At 38.9% G+C, this 18,402-nt stretch overlaps 1 protein-coding gene across 4 annotated transcripts in view; it reads right to left on the bottom strand.

The window, feature by feature from the left end:
• The window catches only part of Nsd2 (nuclear receptor binding SET domain protein 2), a 73,169-nt gene that overhangs the window by 16,427 nt on the left and 38,340 nt on the right, over window positions 1-18,402 (bottom strand). For 3 of the 4 annotated variants that reach the window (XM_034508961.2, XM_076938304.1, XM_034508960.2), the window contains 6 exons: window positions 16,623-16,741; window positions 13,848-13,929; window positions 12,610-12,734; window positions 2,386-2,517; window positions 1,399-1,522; window positions 336-536 (listed from right to left, as the gene is read on the bottom strand). In XM_034508961.2, coding sequence (XP_034364852.1) covers window positions 336-536; window positions 1,399-1,522; window positions 2,386-2,517; window positions 12,610-12,734; window positions 13,848-13,929; window positions 16,623-16,741 — 783 coding nt within the window. Of the gene's footprint in view, window positions 1-335; window positions 537-1,398; window positions 1,523-2,385; window positions 2,518-4,264; window positions 10,097-12,609; window positions 12,735-13,847; window positions 13,930-16,622; window positions 16,742-18,402 lie in introns of those variants that run through there. The other variant, XM_034508962.2, reaches the window with a different exon arrangement.

Genomic DNA, 18,402 nt, shown 5'->3' with positions numbered 1-18,402 from the left:
AACGTTTCCCTTATATACGAAGTGCCTTTTTAAAATGAGCAAACAAAATCCAGAGACAGCTCAGGTAGTATCCTGTGTTGAAAGTCAAGAATTTGAATGAGCTAATACAAATGGAAAGAATGGAATGGAAGCAGGTCTTATGTTACAGGAAAAAAAAAAAAAAAAAACACTTGACTCCTCTTATGATGAGTCAGCAGAAAAATGGGAGCTATTAGAGATGGGTACAGTTCACAACCTCTGCTGACACTTGTTGGGCATCAAGGGGCCTGCTTTCAGAAGTACCAACACATTCCAGTGAACCCAAACCCAAGTTTTAAGGGCACATCTATCTGTACCTTTTGAGAGCCGTGGATTTGAAGGGTTTGTGGCATGGCAGCTCATACAGCTGTGGAGAGGACAGCGAAAGCCTCGGCTCTCAAACACAGTGAGAGGGTATTTTTTTACACAGGCTTCATGGTAAAACTTTCCACATTGATTTACCACACAGCGTTTCACCTCCATCTTGCTTTCTTTACATACAAAGCATGAGTGAATCCCTAACAAGTGATCAAAGAAAAGAGAAAGGTAGAGAGAACAAGAGTTAAATTACAGTTCTGAGCAACTAGCACAAGGCAGCTGTTTTGGAGCAGCCTGTGTTGCTAAAGCTTCTATCTCTGTTTCCAACCTTGATGACTAGTCTAAGCCTTCTTCAGGAAAACCACCAGTCATCAGAGTTCACTGTCATCTAATCTCCAGCTTCACCTAAATACAGGAAGTCTTTCGCCTTCCTGGGCCACTCACCAATGCAGCAAAGACTTTCTATGGCTATAGAAAGACTAGTACCTGAAGTTTGCTACTGCTGCTGAGCTGCCTGGACAGCTTGACCCTTCTTGGGACTAGTCAGCAGGGAGGAGGGGCCACTGTGCAGCCAGTCTTCTCACTGTGATTCTAGACTTTACGATGAATCCTGAGGCACTAGAGTTGTACTCAACCCCTTAGTTAACTTCTTGATGAAAATAAGCTGAGTTACATTGAATCTCTGTAAAGAACTTAGAATTCTAAAAATACCAGTGTTCTGTAACTGTCTACTAGTTAGGCAGGACTGTTTGGAGGTACAATGCCCTGTAGAGCAAGGCTCAGGCAATCCCCTTTTGTGGGCTAGCCTGAGCCTTGTGCATAACCTTTTATTTCCTCATTCATCAGTCACTGTATCCTAAACTACTCTGTCCAGTGATATTATCATTCAAGTTAATACAGTACAGTGGAAGAACAGCTTAGGAACATAAGCCTTTCAGCCAGTATGAGTGAGCTTTGTTTTCTGCCAAATGACTCATACGCAACTAGAGACCGAACAGAAGGACAGGACAAGCAGCACTGACTTGCACACATAAACCCCCAGCCTTGGCAGCTGGAACTTACCTGAGGTACATTCGGTGCAGGTGAATCTTCCTTCTGGTCTTCGAGAGAGTCCAAGGCAGGCTAGGTGGAACGCACCACAACAGGGGCCCTCACACAGTAAAAGACTGCCCGTCTTCTCACACAACTGAGGGAGAGAAGAGAGGGCAGCATGAACAGCCAGAGCCCTTTCAGGGCCCCCTCACCACAGGGGACAATTTGATTTCATCTTTGACATGCAAATGAACATAACCAAAGAGTGAAATACCTAGCAGGATCCCAGACTACAGACAGGTTAAGTTAGACAATGTTAGTCCCTCAGCAAGTTCTAAGGAAACAAAAGACCAAAACGCGGAAAGATACATTCAGGTTTTCAGCTCAGATGTGAAAGTCAAAAATAAAACAAAAACACACACAAAAAAAAAACCAAGACCCATGGCATATTTTCATCATAAACTAGCCATCCTTCCACAGATGGAAACAATGAAGCTGCCTGTCAAGCATTTTCCAACTATGGACAAATCAGCAGTCCCACATCAATACTGACACTGACTATCTCTCACAAGGTGCAGGGACTTAGGTGAGTAGCTTTCTTAAGATCTCCAACCCATAATCCAGCACAGGTAGGAAACTGGCCCAGGCAGTACCTCTGTAGGAATGGATCCAGTTACACCATCCCAATCCATGACTGGCCTACCCAATGAACTAAGTAAGTAGCAAAGACACTGGATCACCCTAGCACCTTACCTCTTACAGCACATACTTCCAAGTACTATTTCAAACACAAACACACACACACACACACACACACACACACACACACACACACACACACACACAGTGCTACCATCTGAGAATGAATGTTAACTTAGGCAACTTAATAACAGAATTCTGCTGATAATCTAACCCTTCCAAAGAAGTATAAAGAAAAGGATGCTGGAAACTTACTCTGCTGTTCTAGGACTCCATGAGAAGCCCTCACAAATACAACAAACACCGCCTACCCCTCACCTGACACACGTACTCCTTTTTGGCAGCCATTCCTCTTTCAGATTTTTTAGATGAGACGGATGCTTCGGTCTGTGTTTCATCTGCACTTTCATATGGAGACTCTGATGGTTCATCTCCTGGGCTGTCTGAGACCTGGAGATGAAGGAGGTGGACGACAGTTCACTAGCCACAGAAAACAGGTGGCCACATCCTTTGGACACGGCTTACTTCTTGTCCTATCACCCAGTGACACACATCATCACTGGCTTTGTTAGTAATAAAACTTGTAAAACGCTGCATAGAGAACTTTAGAAGTGGACTTTATTCTACTCAATATTTAATATACATATGTACATAAGACAAATTCATTTAAATAAAGTAACTTATGAAAATCCAATTATCTCTCTTCTAAGTAAACTGACTTCTGGGATATTCTTGCCCTTTCTTACCCAATGTGTTCAGACCCAAATAACCACATGAATTTAAAAAAAAAAAAAAAAAAGTGAAGTTGCAAAAAAGACCTCAAAGTAGCTGTTTCTCACTCTACTGAGGACACTGTGCTCCCGGGAACTGATTCACGAGTCAGGAAAGTCATTGACACACATTGCAGCCTGAGTGCCTTGTCTCTCCTCTCAAAGCTAACTGGTCCCACCCAACTCATCTGCTCTGCCCCACAGAAAGGCAAGAAATAATTTCTGCCTTCTCTAACACTTGACCCTAAGGAAAAGACTGGGAGAAATACAGTAGTGTGCTGATGAAAGCACCCATTTTCCCGGCCCTACTCCACTGAACAGAAATTAGGATCCAGCTATAACTTCACCATCGCTGCACAAATCACCCTGTCCTCACTTGACAAGTACTACCAAGTAATGTTTAAATGTGTGAAATAGAAAACCCTTTCATCCATCAAATGGGGGTGCTTAATTTTTTTGTTTTTATCTGATCTTAGAAAGTGTTGAAAATTTAATTTTGGAGATAAAGAAAAAAAAGTATTAACTCTGATTCATGTTTACCTCAAAAATCGCAAGTAATTATGTTATAGGCTTGCTATTTGCCAGTGAACACAATGCTAGATAGTGTAATTAGGCCACATTAAAAAACAAAAAACTCAGCAGGGACTCTGGCCCATTGATTTTGCAGCATTACTGATAAGCTTTCCCTTTATCTCATTGAAATTATTGGGAGCAATGAGAGAAAAACATGCATTTTCTCTGATTTGAACTCAATGTTAAAGTGGGGTAAATGAACAAGGACTCCTGTGGCTCTGATGGGCCATGGAAGCAAAGGACAGCCTTGTGTGATGCCATGCTAGTCTCACTAGACACAGAGCAACAAGAGTATAATGAAGAAATAAAAACAGGCCTTTCAAAGTATTTTCTCACCTTTTGCAGGAAGATGGAAATAGCATGAAGAACACTAGATTAATGTCACATCATAAGGTCTGTCACCAGGAGGCTCACTAGCTGGAACTACAGGGCCCATTGGCAATCCCTCTCCCATCAGCTCACCGCCCACGTCTTTAACATCAACATCCAGAAAGAGGCAACGTGAAATGCTCTGAGTTCAAACTTCAAATTTAATACGTCCATCAGATAGGGCCACAGGTGGGAGTCTGAGTACTTCTGAGATGAGACAGGAGTAAGTACTAGAAAAGCCCAGGGCCTTAGGAATCAGTGGCCACAAAGCTTGCCCTGGCTCAGAGAGCAGCTCCCATAGCCACACAAGGATGACCATCTGACTAATGGAGAAACTGAGACCCAAAGGGTGTTTAGCACATCATCCATGGAAAAGAGCCCATGCTCCATCCACCAACCCACTTCTTCCCTTAGTGTGGATAAAACAAATTTCAAAACTATAAAAAGAGAAAGGAATGGAAAGAAAGACAGAAAACACAAACCAGTTCTGGGTCAGAGGAAGGAACAGCACCTTTTATTTAAGATTTACAGAAAGTTAGCACGTTTCCACTTGGAGATATTTCCTAAATTAACAAAGTCTGTTTGAGGAAATAAACACTGAATACATATTTTGAATGGAAATATAAATGTTAACGACACACATAAGGCTCGTTTCCTGATTGGGTCTGTTATCCACATACAGAATATAGACCTTACAATATCACAGTTCATGACAGATTGTAGAAGGTCCACCTTCACCACATCCTCCCCACAAATGGACAAAACTCCTACCCGGTCAAGAGGGTCCCTCAGCTCTCTGCTCAGCAAACCACCTGCAAGTAGAGTCAAGTGTGCGCCTCACTCCAGCTGCAGGCTCCACCTCCATGTGTACCAGGTGACAGCTTACTTGGAGATGCCATTTGTGGAAGTGACATATCACCTGTATGGTCCCAACACAGTCCCAGATCTCAGTCTACATCATCTATGATCTATTCAGTATCCAACAGGATGTATTTGGAAAAAGAAAAATGCAGTGACTGATGGGACATAGACTGTCAAGAATTTTCCTGTGGCTTCCTGTGTCCACCAAGGTCATGCTTGTGGCACTGATTTCCAAGCAGCTTAGTTCCTGACTTTCCAAAGTTTTCTTGAGTTTGAGAATACTTTCTCCACTCACTCCTCGGTATGTGATAGTACCGAGTTGCCTACCTGCCTTAGACACACATTCCTTCAAGGATAGGAAGTGCAGTCTCCATCTATTACAGGGAGTTCAAGATGGCATTACCAAACATCATGTGACCCAGTAAAAATCTTCCAACCCACTGCCAGGAGCTATGTGGCCATCAGAAAGGCTCAATAAATGCAACTGGAGTTTACCCTACTGTGGCCACAAAGCAGACCCCTGCCCTTCTGTGGGCTGATACACATTGAGTTTTAATTTTTTTTGACAAAACAAATCCCTTCACAAGTTGAATACTACATCATTTTAAATACAGTTACAGACCTTGAACAGTAAATATTTCTATAACCAACATTATTTTCATGTTTTAAGTTATGCTTTCATAAAGGAAGAAGCATAGAAATGCGTTCACAGACGGTTTTAGATTTACAAATGATAATAATCCTGTGCTCAGCAGAGATAATGGTCGAAAATTAAGACTAATCTTCAGCAGGTCTTCCAAGTTAACATCACAGTGAAGTATTAAGAGTAGAATTAAGACAATTTTAAATTAAGTCAACCATTCTAAAATCCTAAAATTCAAAATAATTTTTATTAAAGTTTGCACAGACTAGAACCCTCCTAGCTGCTCCTAATTCAAAGCCAGGTATGAGTTACTGAGGACATGAAAGAGGGGGTTAAATCAAAATACAAAAAACTTTTAGTCCACAGAATGTCATTGTGCTTCATAGTCATTTAATCTAAAGCCGGCTTCTACACGGTTAGCATAAGAGGACGGCAGAGTCTAAGGAGAGCTGAGCCACTCAGTCACACAGTTACTGCTCCCGTAAAGGCATGCCTTATCCAAAGTCAAGTGAGTCTCTAAATGCTCTACTGACTCAACCATGTCCCAGCTGTGTCCTCAGAAGCAGCCATCCCTTGGGAGTAGGCTGTGGAGGAGCCTGGTCCAGCCAGCTGCAGCAACAGGCCATGTGTCCTCACCTGAAAGGCTTGAGAACAGAAGAACCACCAGCCTACCTGCTTCCTTAGCTCATGTGACTGGCAATGCCCCTGTACAAAACTAGGACTCCACCTGATCCCAGTTTTTTAATTTTTAAGTAGAATACCCCTGAAATGCTAGCTTAAAACTGCCAGAGTTATTTGTTAAAAGCTGAACAACTAACTACATAGGCTAGAAAAAATATATATAAATGTGGATATAGCACACAGGACTTCTGGTAAGATGAGATAATGTTAGGTTACTGGAAGTACATCCTTGTTAGTTAAACCCCAAAAAGCATTTCCCTTACTATTCCCAAACAAGGAAAAATGGAAACGTACTTTTCTGTGTACTAAGGATGACCATTTTCCTTCACTGGCAGAAAAATTAGTGAAAAAAATCTTAATATTCTAAGTAAAACAATAAAAATAGTATCTAAAAGAAACAAAGTCAACTGCAATTACCAAAAATGCTAAAAAATATAGGAATCAATGTTTCTTAAAACAAATACAAAACCCAAAAATCTTTCTAAGTCAGTATTATTAGTAAGAAGCGGTAACAGCTCTACCAGCATGTTAGGAAAGCCCTTCTGCTTTGTTATAACAAAAGATAGCTTGGATTTTATCATCCGAAAGATAAACACGGTCCTTGGAACTGATTTTTCAAAAACTGGATAATGGACTGATTGATGGAGCTGCACGCTATACTCACTCCAAAGGGCCCTTGGGTCCCTAACAGAAGTCCACCTGGACAGCAGGATACAAGGTGGATCAGCAACCTGTATGTCTGAATATGTGTGAGGCATATGTTGTTTTAGACTCCAATGACAGAAAGGAAGCAAACGTACTAAGTGTTAATGACCCTGTGGTTAACCTGCCACTGGACAAACAGTTCTAAAGAAGGGAGCTATGACCTCATAGGACATCTCAGGCCCACATAAAGCAACTGAGGCCAACAAAGAACCACTTAGTCAAGATACCTCATTCTGCTCAAGTGAGCCGAGTGAGCTAGGAGCTTATAAAGAATACACACCAGTGCTGAAGGACAGACAGAACAAAATCAGTTCTGGCCCTCACTCTAGGCTATGAGATCCTTTGTCAGGAGCACTCTTTAATTATTTAAATTTTACATTAAACACAGGCATCATTTTTTGTTTGAGAAATGAGATGTTTACTTATGATCTTTATTTCCTTCTTTTTATGGTATTTACGTTATAAACTCTTAATAGGTGCCAGTCACATATCATCTAGCCAACCCACAAGCTCCAAATATAGCCCTGGGATGAGTACATGGAGTCACAGACATGTGGTTACCAGGTTAGGTTTTGTTGGGGTTTTTTTCCTTGCTTTTCTTGTGACATGTTTTCTCATTAATGAAAAGATCCTGTCCCTCATCTGGCTTCCAGCACCAGAGAAGCCTGTTTTAAGTTTTCTGGTGCTTTTGCATGAACTATCTCAACTAATCCCATAATTAAATATAACTTGACTGGGAAACCAACTTAAAAACCCTTCCACCCATGCCAGAAGCAGGTTGCTCTACACCTCTTCAGAGGCAGTGGGTGAAATGAATGTCCTCATGCATGGAGCAAGGACCCTCTCCTCTTAGATCCCATGTTTTACTTCCTTGTCATGCTTAGATTTCGTGTTGGTTTTCAGGATATCCTCTTAAAAATACTGAAGTTGTCTTCTGTTGGGAAAGACAGATGTAAGTATATGAATACTAAAAAAAGTTTTGAGCTACAACTACACTTAAAGGCATTGTGACCAAAAGACAACATAACATTCACTTTTCATCAACTCTGAGGAAAAGCTGCAGGGAAGGAGAAGTCCATCTGGAGCAGAGGGGCTGACTAAGGAGCACCTGAAGGGCCTGGCTGCTGAGCACAGGTCTCTATGCAGTTTATGTACTCCCTGGTGCACTGTTCTGTTATAACAGCTACAATGCAAACCTTTGTACATTCACACAAGTCTTCATCTCTTTAGAATCAGAGTCTTATACAAAAAGCTACCTCCCCTTGCCAAGCAAATACAGTATACAAACAATAGATTGAAGGAAGCCAAATAGAATCAAATGGTAATAATTGTTTATATGGCAAAAGTAAAACTCATCTCAACAGTGGGCAGTTCAAAAGACCTAAGGCTAGAGGTAGCATTGCTTTTTTGACATTTTTATAGAAAATGAAGGAATTCCATGTTAAATTTGTAGCATAATAAATTTGTCACATAATGTCTGTACTCTTAACAGACAAGCTATTGCTTCTTGCTAGACCCTTTTAAACAAGAGTCTCTTTTCTACTCACCTCTTTGAGGAGAGATCAGCCATGAGCTGACACAGAACTCTGTTTATTTACTGTAAGACTACCACTGGTCTCTGGGGCAGGAAAACCCTACATGAAGGACTTTCACTCTACACTCACTGTAAAATGCTGAAAACCCTGCTCCTGCCCCTGCCCCAAGGTGAGCTCTGTTTTCCCAGTTGAAGAACATTCCAGTATGCTCACCCTTGTCCCCTCGCACTCTCTGAACTCTCTGAACTGTGCTGCTCTGTGAACATCACCATTAGTTCTAAAGTCCTCACTTCCCCAGCAGCACAGAGCCTAATGCCTATCCTCTAGCTGCTTCCTGGGCACCCACTCAAAATTCATCATGCTCTAATTTCAAATGAAATCCCTTCATTTCTGCCCAAGATCTTCCGGGATAGTATCTTTATTTTGGAGAAATCACTTCTTAAACCAGGGCCATTTCTACACCATCATATTTCTTTGCATACTTTTTAATTTTGTGGTTTATATTTTAAATTTTTTTTATTTACCTGAGATCTTTCATGTCCATTAAGAACAGTACAACTTAGAATGTTAACTAGGTATTCTCTGAGGTCATGTCTCTCAATACATTTGAGGAGAGCCAGCTGAGTGACTTACCAGACCACAACCTCATAGTCTAATACCCTACTGTGTCACACAAACAGAGCTAGGGTTCTGCTACTTCTGGATTTATTTTTTTCCTCACATGCATGATGCAGTCAAGGGGATCATTTTTCATGCCAAAGCAAAATTTATACTTTTGGATAAAAGTAGAATGATGGTGATTTTATTATTTTTATTGTAATAACCATTGCTGTCACAATAGTGAACCACTGAGGCCTTGCAAGATGCCAGGCACTCTATGTGTTTTACATGCGTTACATTACTTAATGGTTTGGAACAAAAGTATTTCTCAGAAACTTTCATCACAGGTCCAACACTGAGGTGTCTGTGTGGAACGGCCTGGGCACCGCTCACACACCCCGTGCATAGCACAAGCTCTGCTTCTTGAGCTAAGGGCAAGTGGAGCCTTTCCTCCCATGCAAACATGCTGGCACCTGGGTAGCCCCAGTTGGACATCCAGGACCACAACATTTAAAACATGATGTTGATGTTCTACAAAAGCAACTGATGACATGGCTGTTGTAAATAAACTGATTATGGTGTCTTCTAGATATCAGTGACTAGATCAACAGTTGAATGGTTCAACATGATACTATTAATCATATTTTTCCCTAAAAATCTACTGAGTCTAGTGTCATAGTAAAACTGTCAAGTAAAAAAGGACAGAATCAAAATTCTTCCTGCCTTTTATGTGGGAAAACTGGTTTAATATCTACAATACTGAATACATTTCATTGGCAATGAAAATAGCTGACAAAGAACCTTTAATGTGTCCTGCTTGTTCTTTCTGACTGATAGAACAGATGCTGACATTTTCCATAAAAATTCAGTAAGCTATGAATTAGAGGAAAAACTGAGCATTAACAGGATAGCCCCTTCAACATGGTGCACTGTCACAGCTCTGGACAACCTCAATTGAAGGGCCTCCTCCTCAACGTGAAATTTAGATTGATCATTAGAATATGAATGTGTTTCTATTATGAGATGAATGTGATTGATTAAATGGCCTTGATTGAGTATCTTACCTTGGTCTTAAAATTTGTTATCTGTTTTCTTCATTGTATGTGTTTATTAATACCAGTAAAAACAGATTATCACACATCTTCCATAAAATGATTGTGATAGAAATGTCACTTAGTGTATACGATGATGCACCACCTGCAGCAGACATCTTGGGGTATTACATCATTCTAAGTGCAGTACAGGGCGGCTGAGTTCAAGTCCAACTTGACTGATGTGGGCTCCCATAAAAGCTGTTACCAGTGAAGGCGAAAAAAATAAGAATTTGCTCTACTAAGGGAACAAAAAATGAAGTTACAAAACACTTAAATCACATCAATTCCTTCACAGGCCTTTGTCATGCAAGTGTGCAATTTTAATCTCTTCATTGGGGTGATGTAATATCATGTTATTAATAATTATTCCAATATAAATTTATTATATACATTTTCAAGAACTTAAACTACAACATGTCCTAAAATGTCTTGAATACCAACCCTATATAATCCTCTTTCTTTCAATCAAGTGTGGTGAAGGGGGAAAAAATATAAACATGCAAAACATAAGTGTCCCAAATTGCGGAGGAAGTCTGATCCCTCAACAGTCAATTTCACATCAGAACCAGACTTAACAGTCTCCACATCTCATGTGTTAGCAGACACTTAGCACTGTACACTTGTAAGCTCACTGTGGGGTTTAGTAGTGCTAGTGTATACTCGATAAATCTACTTATTCACCTAAAGTTTTTTAATTAACAGTGCAACTCTATAAAATAAGCTATAATGGAATATTTACATAAGCCACACAAGTAACCTAATAGAGAAGACCTAGAAATTTAAATTATTTTATTTAAGGAACATAAAGTATACTGTGAGATTTATGTATCCCCTTCAAAATGTAAGAAGGGATTTGAATTGAATACATTTCCTACATAATAAGAATACTTAAATCATCTATCAGCTTCTGGTGTTGCAACTAAGTCTTGTCAGAAAATACTCGACCTTAGTCTTCCCAAGAACAGACTACTGAGCTGCACCAGCCACTGCCTTCTGTCCTCTCACTGCTTCCACCTTCAATACCCAATACTAATGAGGAATAATAGATAAACAAGTTCAATAGTTTTCTCTCTCCATATCCGACAACAGCATATGTAAAATAACAACTGGATAAACAGATCAAAATAGAAAGCAAGAAAAACTTGTTTGAAAATGTTTATAGGGCTTGAATGTAACTCAGTAATAGGGCATTTTCCTGTACTCATAAGTCCCCAGCAGTTAGAAAAAAAAAATCATAAATGAAAAGACCAACTTTAATGCCTAAATGAAAGGGTTTCTATTCTACTCTAGAAACCCTTTCATTTTTAGTATGGTTAACTTAAACTGTAGACCAGCTTTAATTTTTTAAAATACTAGTGTAAATATGGGTAAGAGAAGAAAAACAGAAAAATAATTTATATAAAACTAGCTTTTTTTTGTATTTCAGTAACATTTTAGATAGAAGCTCAGCAATGAAGTAAATGTGTACAAATATAAGAAATGCTTACTTTTCTACACATAACAACAATAAGCAAGTCCCAGTCCCATGAGTATGAACACTTGAGATTATGACTGAGCTAGTCTGTATGACTGAGATACGACTAAACAAACAGTCTAAATTTACACCACACTTCAGAGCAGTAACAGAGTTCTCAAGGGTGTTCCTTGGGCCACCCAGGTCCCTAACCATCATGCAATGGAAGGCCCAGCCCACAACCAATAAAAAGAACAGCAAGGACACACCCAACCCTACTAAAAACCATAACAAGAGGCCAGACGAGAAGTACTGCTTTTGATCCAAAAGGAGAAAGGGGCCTGTTTAGTTTCCATCTCACTATCCTGTTAATGAAGACCAAGGTTGTCAATGCCTTACAAATACTGTGAAAATAAATCTCCAGTCTACAATGAAAAAAAAAAAAATAGAATTACAGAGATCAAAAAAACAAAAAATTAAAAATGGAAAGTAAGATCCATAAAAGTAGTCACTACAATCAAGAAATTAAAACTACCTCTGCACCAAAATAAATGATGATTCTTGAATTTGTGGCTGTTCCTTGTTTTTAGCATTTGCAGACTTTAGAATTGGTAATGACATCTACATGCCACACACTACAGTGATGGCGGCAGCAGCCTATTATAATACCACCTACTTCTCTGCTATTGTGTATTTTGTAAGACCAGAAACACAGGAATTCTAAGTATAGTGACAGTTCTAACTTGCCTGCACACTCACATCTGAGACATGCCAGAACAAAGGACCAGAGACACGCAACGCATGAGGACCAAGAAACCTTTGGCTTCCCACAGGCTTGTGAGCCCCTCCAGTTCACTAGTGTGGGTGCACAGTAGCAAATGCCAGTGTGGCCAACATAGCATGTCCTGGAAGAGCCAGTGTGAATTTCCTTTCATGTGAGAAAACAGAGTTAGGTTTACAGAACATACCATTTTAAAACAGATTGCAACAACGATTACTCTGCAACAAGACTGAAGTATGGATGTACACCTACACGTTCACCACGTGCATGTGCTTATATTCAAAGTGCTCAGGCTAAAATAGTGCACCATTTTTTCAATTTTGTGAATTTTAGATAGCTAAGAACACCTGAAACTCACCTATACCTATAGAGAACACCAACATAATTCTTTTAAAAAAGGATTTTCACTCACATTGCAATTGAGTAACTAATGGCCTTCACATGAACGCCATGGTATCACTATCATCATTATTTTACCTCATTCTCAGTTAAGGATGCAGAAGGAGATGAACTTTTGTTAAACCCAAGTGCTGAAGATGCTGTTGCAGAAGCCCGATTTCGCTTCTTCAGGGGTTTGCAAGCATCAGACAAATTTTTCGTTGCTGTAAAATAATTTTATTTTATAAAGTTTAAAATTTAAACCTCCTACCTCTTTACTGCTTTGAATAACCCCCTAAATTAAATGAAGTCCTAAAGATGAATCTTCTGGTTCCTTTAGCTGTCACTAAGGGCTTAACTTTTTATCATGTAAAACTGTTTTGTTTTGTTTTGTTTTAAAAAGCAGACAAACTACACAATGAATCCCATATCCTACCACCTGCCCCACCCAAACCAACCCAGGGCCAATGCAGTTTCATCACACCCGGATCCATGACCCACTGCAGGAGTATTTGACACACACTATACATAATTTCACACATAAAAAGCCTAGAGTATACCTACAAAAAAATTAAGCAAAACATTACCACTTTCATATTTTAAAATAGCAATCTTATATTCAAATCTCCAATCATTCACAAATGTTACAAATAGCTTAAAAAAAAAAAAAAAAACTTGATCATCTTGTGCAGCATAAAGAAAACAATCTCTAACCTATAGCTCACAGCTCACCCTATATTGAAGATGGTATTTCTGTGCTAACCTATTGTCTCCACAGAATTACTCACACACAGGTCAAAAAGTCTGATTTTTCCTTTTTACCGCTTAGCTAAGCTGTTTTTCACAGAAAGTCCTTTAAGCTGATTTCTTTATCATATGAAATAGAAACAACTAGTCATGACTTTTACTCTTGGTTGGTTAAGTATGAACCATCAAGAGCCTAAATCAGAGTGACAGGATTTATGGTAACAACTAATCTCATAAAGAAATCTGAGAATTTCTGGTTAAAATTTCTCTTCTAATAAAATTCAAACTGAAAAATAATAAAGTCAAGCAAAAACTAGTAGAAAAGTAACTTCAATATGACTGAATTCTTACAGTCTGCGCATTAAACCAGTTCTTTTTCAATTCCACAAGATCTTCTATCCTGCCTACTTATGGTATTAGCTTAATTGCTGACTCTCTGAGGCACCCTGGATCCCTCTTGCCCAGCCCTACTTCATTTTCCTTGTCCCTCTCAGGTGCCCGCACTAGAGGATCCCCAAGAGCAGGACCAGGCCGCCCTGCTCACCCACCCAGGCACCCAGAGGAGCCAGGAAGGAGCCTGACCACATTACCTGCCTGGCTCTTGAGTGAGGAGGCTGCCTCTATAGCCTTGTAAGAGCTTGTTCTGGCCGTTTTGTCGGTGATTGTCTCTCTCTGTTATTTAAAAAGGGGGATGGGGGGAGTGGACAAAGAGAAAGAAATCAAAGGAAAAAAAATTCTCCTAATATGAATGAACATAGGCTGCTGAAAATTTACACAATAGAAAATTCTTCCTTTGACAAGTATTCCTCACACTCAACAGGTCCACAGTTGCCCATAATAATTTTTTTAAAATATCCTGAACTAATTCTTACACTAACACAGATACACACACACACACACACACACACACACACACACACACACACAAAACAAATCATTAAAAATATATTCAAAATAAAAGGGGGGCTAGCTAGTTGTAGAATATATGTCTATTATAACCTTAGATTCAATTCCAATAAATAAATAAATAAATAAATAAATACAAACAAACTCTGTTAATTTGAGGCCAGCCTGGGCTACATAATGAGAGACCTTGTCTCACAAAAACAAAGGTTTAATATCATAAATATTTTGTGCTGAAATTTTGAAAAATGTAGTTCAATCCAGGCATGGTGGCACATGCCTTTAATCCTAGCACTAGGAAAACCAATGCAGTCAGATCCCTGTGAGTTTGAGGCCAGACTGGTATATATAGCAAGTTCCAAGCCAGCCAAGGCTATATTGTAAGACTGTCTCAACTCAATCAAGGGATGAAATAGACAGACAGCAAAAACAAAAAAAAAAAAAAAAAAAGGAAAATATAGTTCAAAATGCCCTCAGCAACGTATGGTGGCTGCAGACAGACAGAAGAAAAAAAAAAAGAAAAAGAAAAATATAGTTCAAAATGCCCTCAGTAAAGTATGGTGGCTGCAGACAGACAGACAGACAGACAAACTTAAAAAAGAAAGAAAAAAAGAAAAAAATATATAGTTCAAAATGCCCTCAGTAAAGTATGGTGGCACAAGCCTACAATCCAAGCATTCATGAGAGCACAGGCAGAAGGACTAGGAATTAAAAGGCCAACCTAGGCTACAGAGAAAATTCTCAACCAGCCTAGGCTACATGAGGTCCTATCTCAAACAACAACAAAAGAAACAAACCAAAACAAACAAGAACCATGTTGCAACGGCACAGGAACAGTACTGCCTAAATGGTTACAGTGCCACTCCAAGAGACAGACCTTACCCAGTACCAGACCTCAGATCTCATTCACTAACACCTAGATAGCCAGAGCAGATAAAATAAAAGTCCATTGAGACTACTCATGAAAATTCTGTTTATAGCTTTCTGAATGCTGCTGGCTCATTAGATGTAATCAATACATATCAGGAATTGTATGCAACATGACTTAGATTAATAAAGACCAGACCAGAGAGACAATACTACTTTTTAAAAGGACCTCGCTATGTATATAACCCTAGCTGGTCTGGAACTAGAGATCTGTCTGTCTCTGCATTCCAAGAACTAGGATTAAGAGCAAACACTACTACATTTTAAACATGTGCCATTTTCTAATCTGTTTAGCTAATATAAAAAAATTATGCCTAACTATTAAATATGAATTAGTATTTAAAATGTTCTGATAACACATATTTAAAGGGCTTAACTATGTACTTCTTGGTACTTTTAAACTCTATTAACTCATAGTAAACTTTACCACTACATAGCCTGTGTGATGGAAATAAGTCCAAGTAACACTTTATGCACCAGAAAAATAATACAAAACACTATAAATAGAACCTTAAAGATAAAGGATATAGGTATAGGTAGATAGATAAAAAATAATTATAGATAAATAATATAGTTTATATTTCAGCAATGTGAGATTTTCTATTCCTCAAAATTAGAAAAAAAAATAAAGGCAACTTGATCAGTGAAAGTATCAAGCTTTACTCAAAATCCTAAATATATATAACTATTGTGTCAGAACTCCTGAAAAATATAAACTCAAATATGTAGTACAAAGCCTAATTAGACTCAACTTACCAAAAAGTTACCTAGATCTATCTCAGACAGCTGAAACAAGAGTTGCTAAAAGACTCACTCTCTCTCCACGTGAGCTACCCATGGCAGACACTGTTGCTTTGCACACACAGATTTTGGTCAGTTTCACTTTCCTTCAGATACTAGGCCCATTTACGCTCAAGGCCCTGGGTTCCCTTTTAATCCATTCTTAAGTTTCCTTTTTGAAACAGTGCTGCCCACGTGGAGTTTCCAGTGAATAAGTAAGATCATGAATTACTAACAAAGTGAGTAAATTCATATAATCCATTTCCAGTGCCGGTCATAGATTCTTTAACTTCTTTTTGCAGTGAAAAGTATCTTTAGTGGGTTATCATGTACCTCATTTACACACTGAGTAATAACCCCTACAAACAAAACATACTGCCAAGTACTATCAATGAAAATGAAGGTCAGGCTCATGCTACCTGAGCAGTCAAGAACTGAACTATGCCCTTCAATCTAAAAGACATTTTTAACACGTAAAATCAAAAAATCATTACTTAAAATGCTACTCAAAGCATGTGGATGCTGTTTCCTTGAACAAATTCATACCAACAGTTCCTGTGCTAATGTCCCTTAATTGTTAATGAATGTGTCCTTCAGTGGCCTTTTCAATGTAGAAAAAAAAAAAAATGACAAGACTTACTACTAAATACCACTCTAGCAAGAGCCCAAAAAACTCCACTGCCTATATTTTGTCAGGGTCTCAAGAATTATATAGAATACACATTCTCACAGACCGGAGAAGCCCAGAACATTACCTTCCGAAGACTGTGCTTATCTGTCCTAAGTCTTTTCCTGGGTGCATCTTCAACATCGGCATCCTCTGGAGGGTCATCTGTTCTCTTTGTGTGGGTTCTTTTTTTCCCATTTATATTTCCTTGGAATGAAGAATCAGAGTAGGGGTAAATGCACAGAAAAGAGTCCACATGCTGCTCTGGCATTCAGCTTGAGAACCAGTGACCAGACTCATGCCCAAGGCCTATATCTTACAAATCCAATCTCTTTGCAAAAAAGAACTAGAGACCCACAGATATTTTACCTAAAAATTATTATCTTGGTATTTGCTGTATTTTTAATATGCTATAGAACTTAAGTCTTTTTTTAACAAACCCATTACAGTTGGACAGGGTAATAATAACAGCATTCAGAAAGGATTATCATGAGAGAGTTTGAGTTTAATACCAGGTGTGGCTACACAGCAAGACACTGTCTCAGGGTGGGGAAAAAGAAGCATTTATTTATGAACATGCAAAGACAAGTAGGATTTAAGTCAACTTTTAAAAAACTTTGGAGTTAGAAAGATGGTTTGGTGATATAGAGCACTTCTTAAAGTGGACCTGGGTTTTATTCCCAGAATCCACGAAGTGGCTGAGAATCATTTGTAATTCATTTCAGAGTATCCAACACCTTCTTCTGCCCTCTGTGAATATACACACATTCAGGCAAAACACTCAAACACATAAAAACATATCTAAAAATTTTTAAATAAAAAATAAACTAAGAACTACAACTTGCTACTATGTATTCTCTTAAATAACTATTTTTTGTTTGTTTTTATTTGTTGAGATAGGGTTTTCCTGTGTATCTTGGCTGTCCTGGAACTCAGTACTGGGACCAGGTGGTTTCGTACCCAGAGATCTGCCTGCCTCTGCTTCCCAAGTGCTGGGATTAAAGGGCGTGGTGCCACCACTACCAGACTTAAATAACAAATTTTTCTTTTTTTTCTTTTTTTTTGGGGGGGTGAGGGGGTTGTTTTTCGAGACAGGGTTTCTCTATGTAGCCCTGGCTGTCCTGGAACTCACTCTGTAGACCAGGCTGGCTTCGAACTCAGAAATCTGCCTGCCTCTGCCTCCTAAGTGCTGGGATTAAAGGCATGTACCACCACTGCCCGGCTTAAATAACAAATTTTTTAAGTAGCAAAGTTATATCTGCACCTGAAAATTAAGCCCTTCCTGTTATACATTTGTTTGACAATACTTTATTTTAGGTGTCCCTGGAAATATCACTAATATTCAATAAAGTATTCAATATTGAATATTTTAAGTCATATCATTGAATTAAAAAGATATGATGGAAGGCAAAAAATAAATTCTAGAGCCAACTATTTTGAATATTCCAATGTTTATTTTGAATACAAATTCTTTATTTTCATTTGCACAACTGTTTTTAGGATTCTATTTATCAAACTTGTGTGTGTGTGTGTGTGTGTGTGTGTAGTACTGAGGATAAAACCCAAGGTTTAAATTATATCCCCAGCCATCTTTTTTACTTTTGAAAGAAAATCTCACTACATTGGCTAAAAATGCCTTAAATCCTCCTGCCTCAGCCTCTTGAGTACTTGAAACTACAAGTGTTTTTCACCAGGCCTTATTATATAGAAAACTTAAAAATACTGTCATTTTCAAACCCATTATCTTTGGAAACACAGCACAGACATAACCAGAAAGCCTCAGGTGCTAAGGCCCATGCCTTTGGTGCCAACAACCGCACATGGCTGCTCCTCAGGTCTGAGACTCAAGTTACTACTGAAGGAATCAA

This window comes from Arvicanthis niloticus, chromosome 7 (assembly GCF_011762505.2).
Source record: "Arvicanthis niloticus isolate mArvNil1 chromosome 7, mArvNil1.pat.X, whole genome shotgun sequence".
Lineage (NCBI taxonomy): Eukaryota > Metazoa > Chordata > Mammalia > Rodentia > Muridae > Arvicanthis > Arvicanthis niloticus.
Note: the sequence above shows the minus strand (reverse complement) of the source record. Positions and strands in the feature narration are given on the sequence as shown.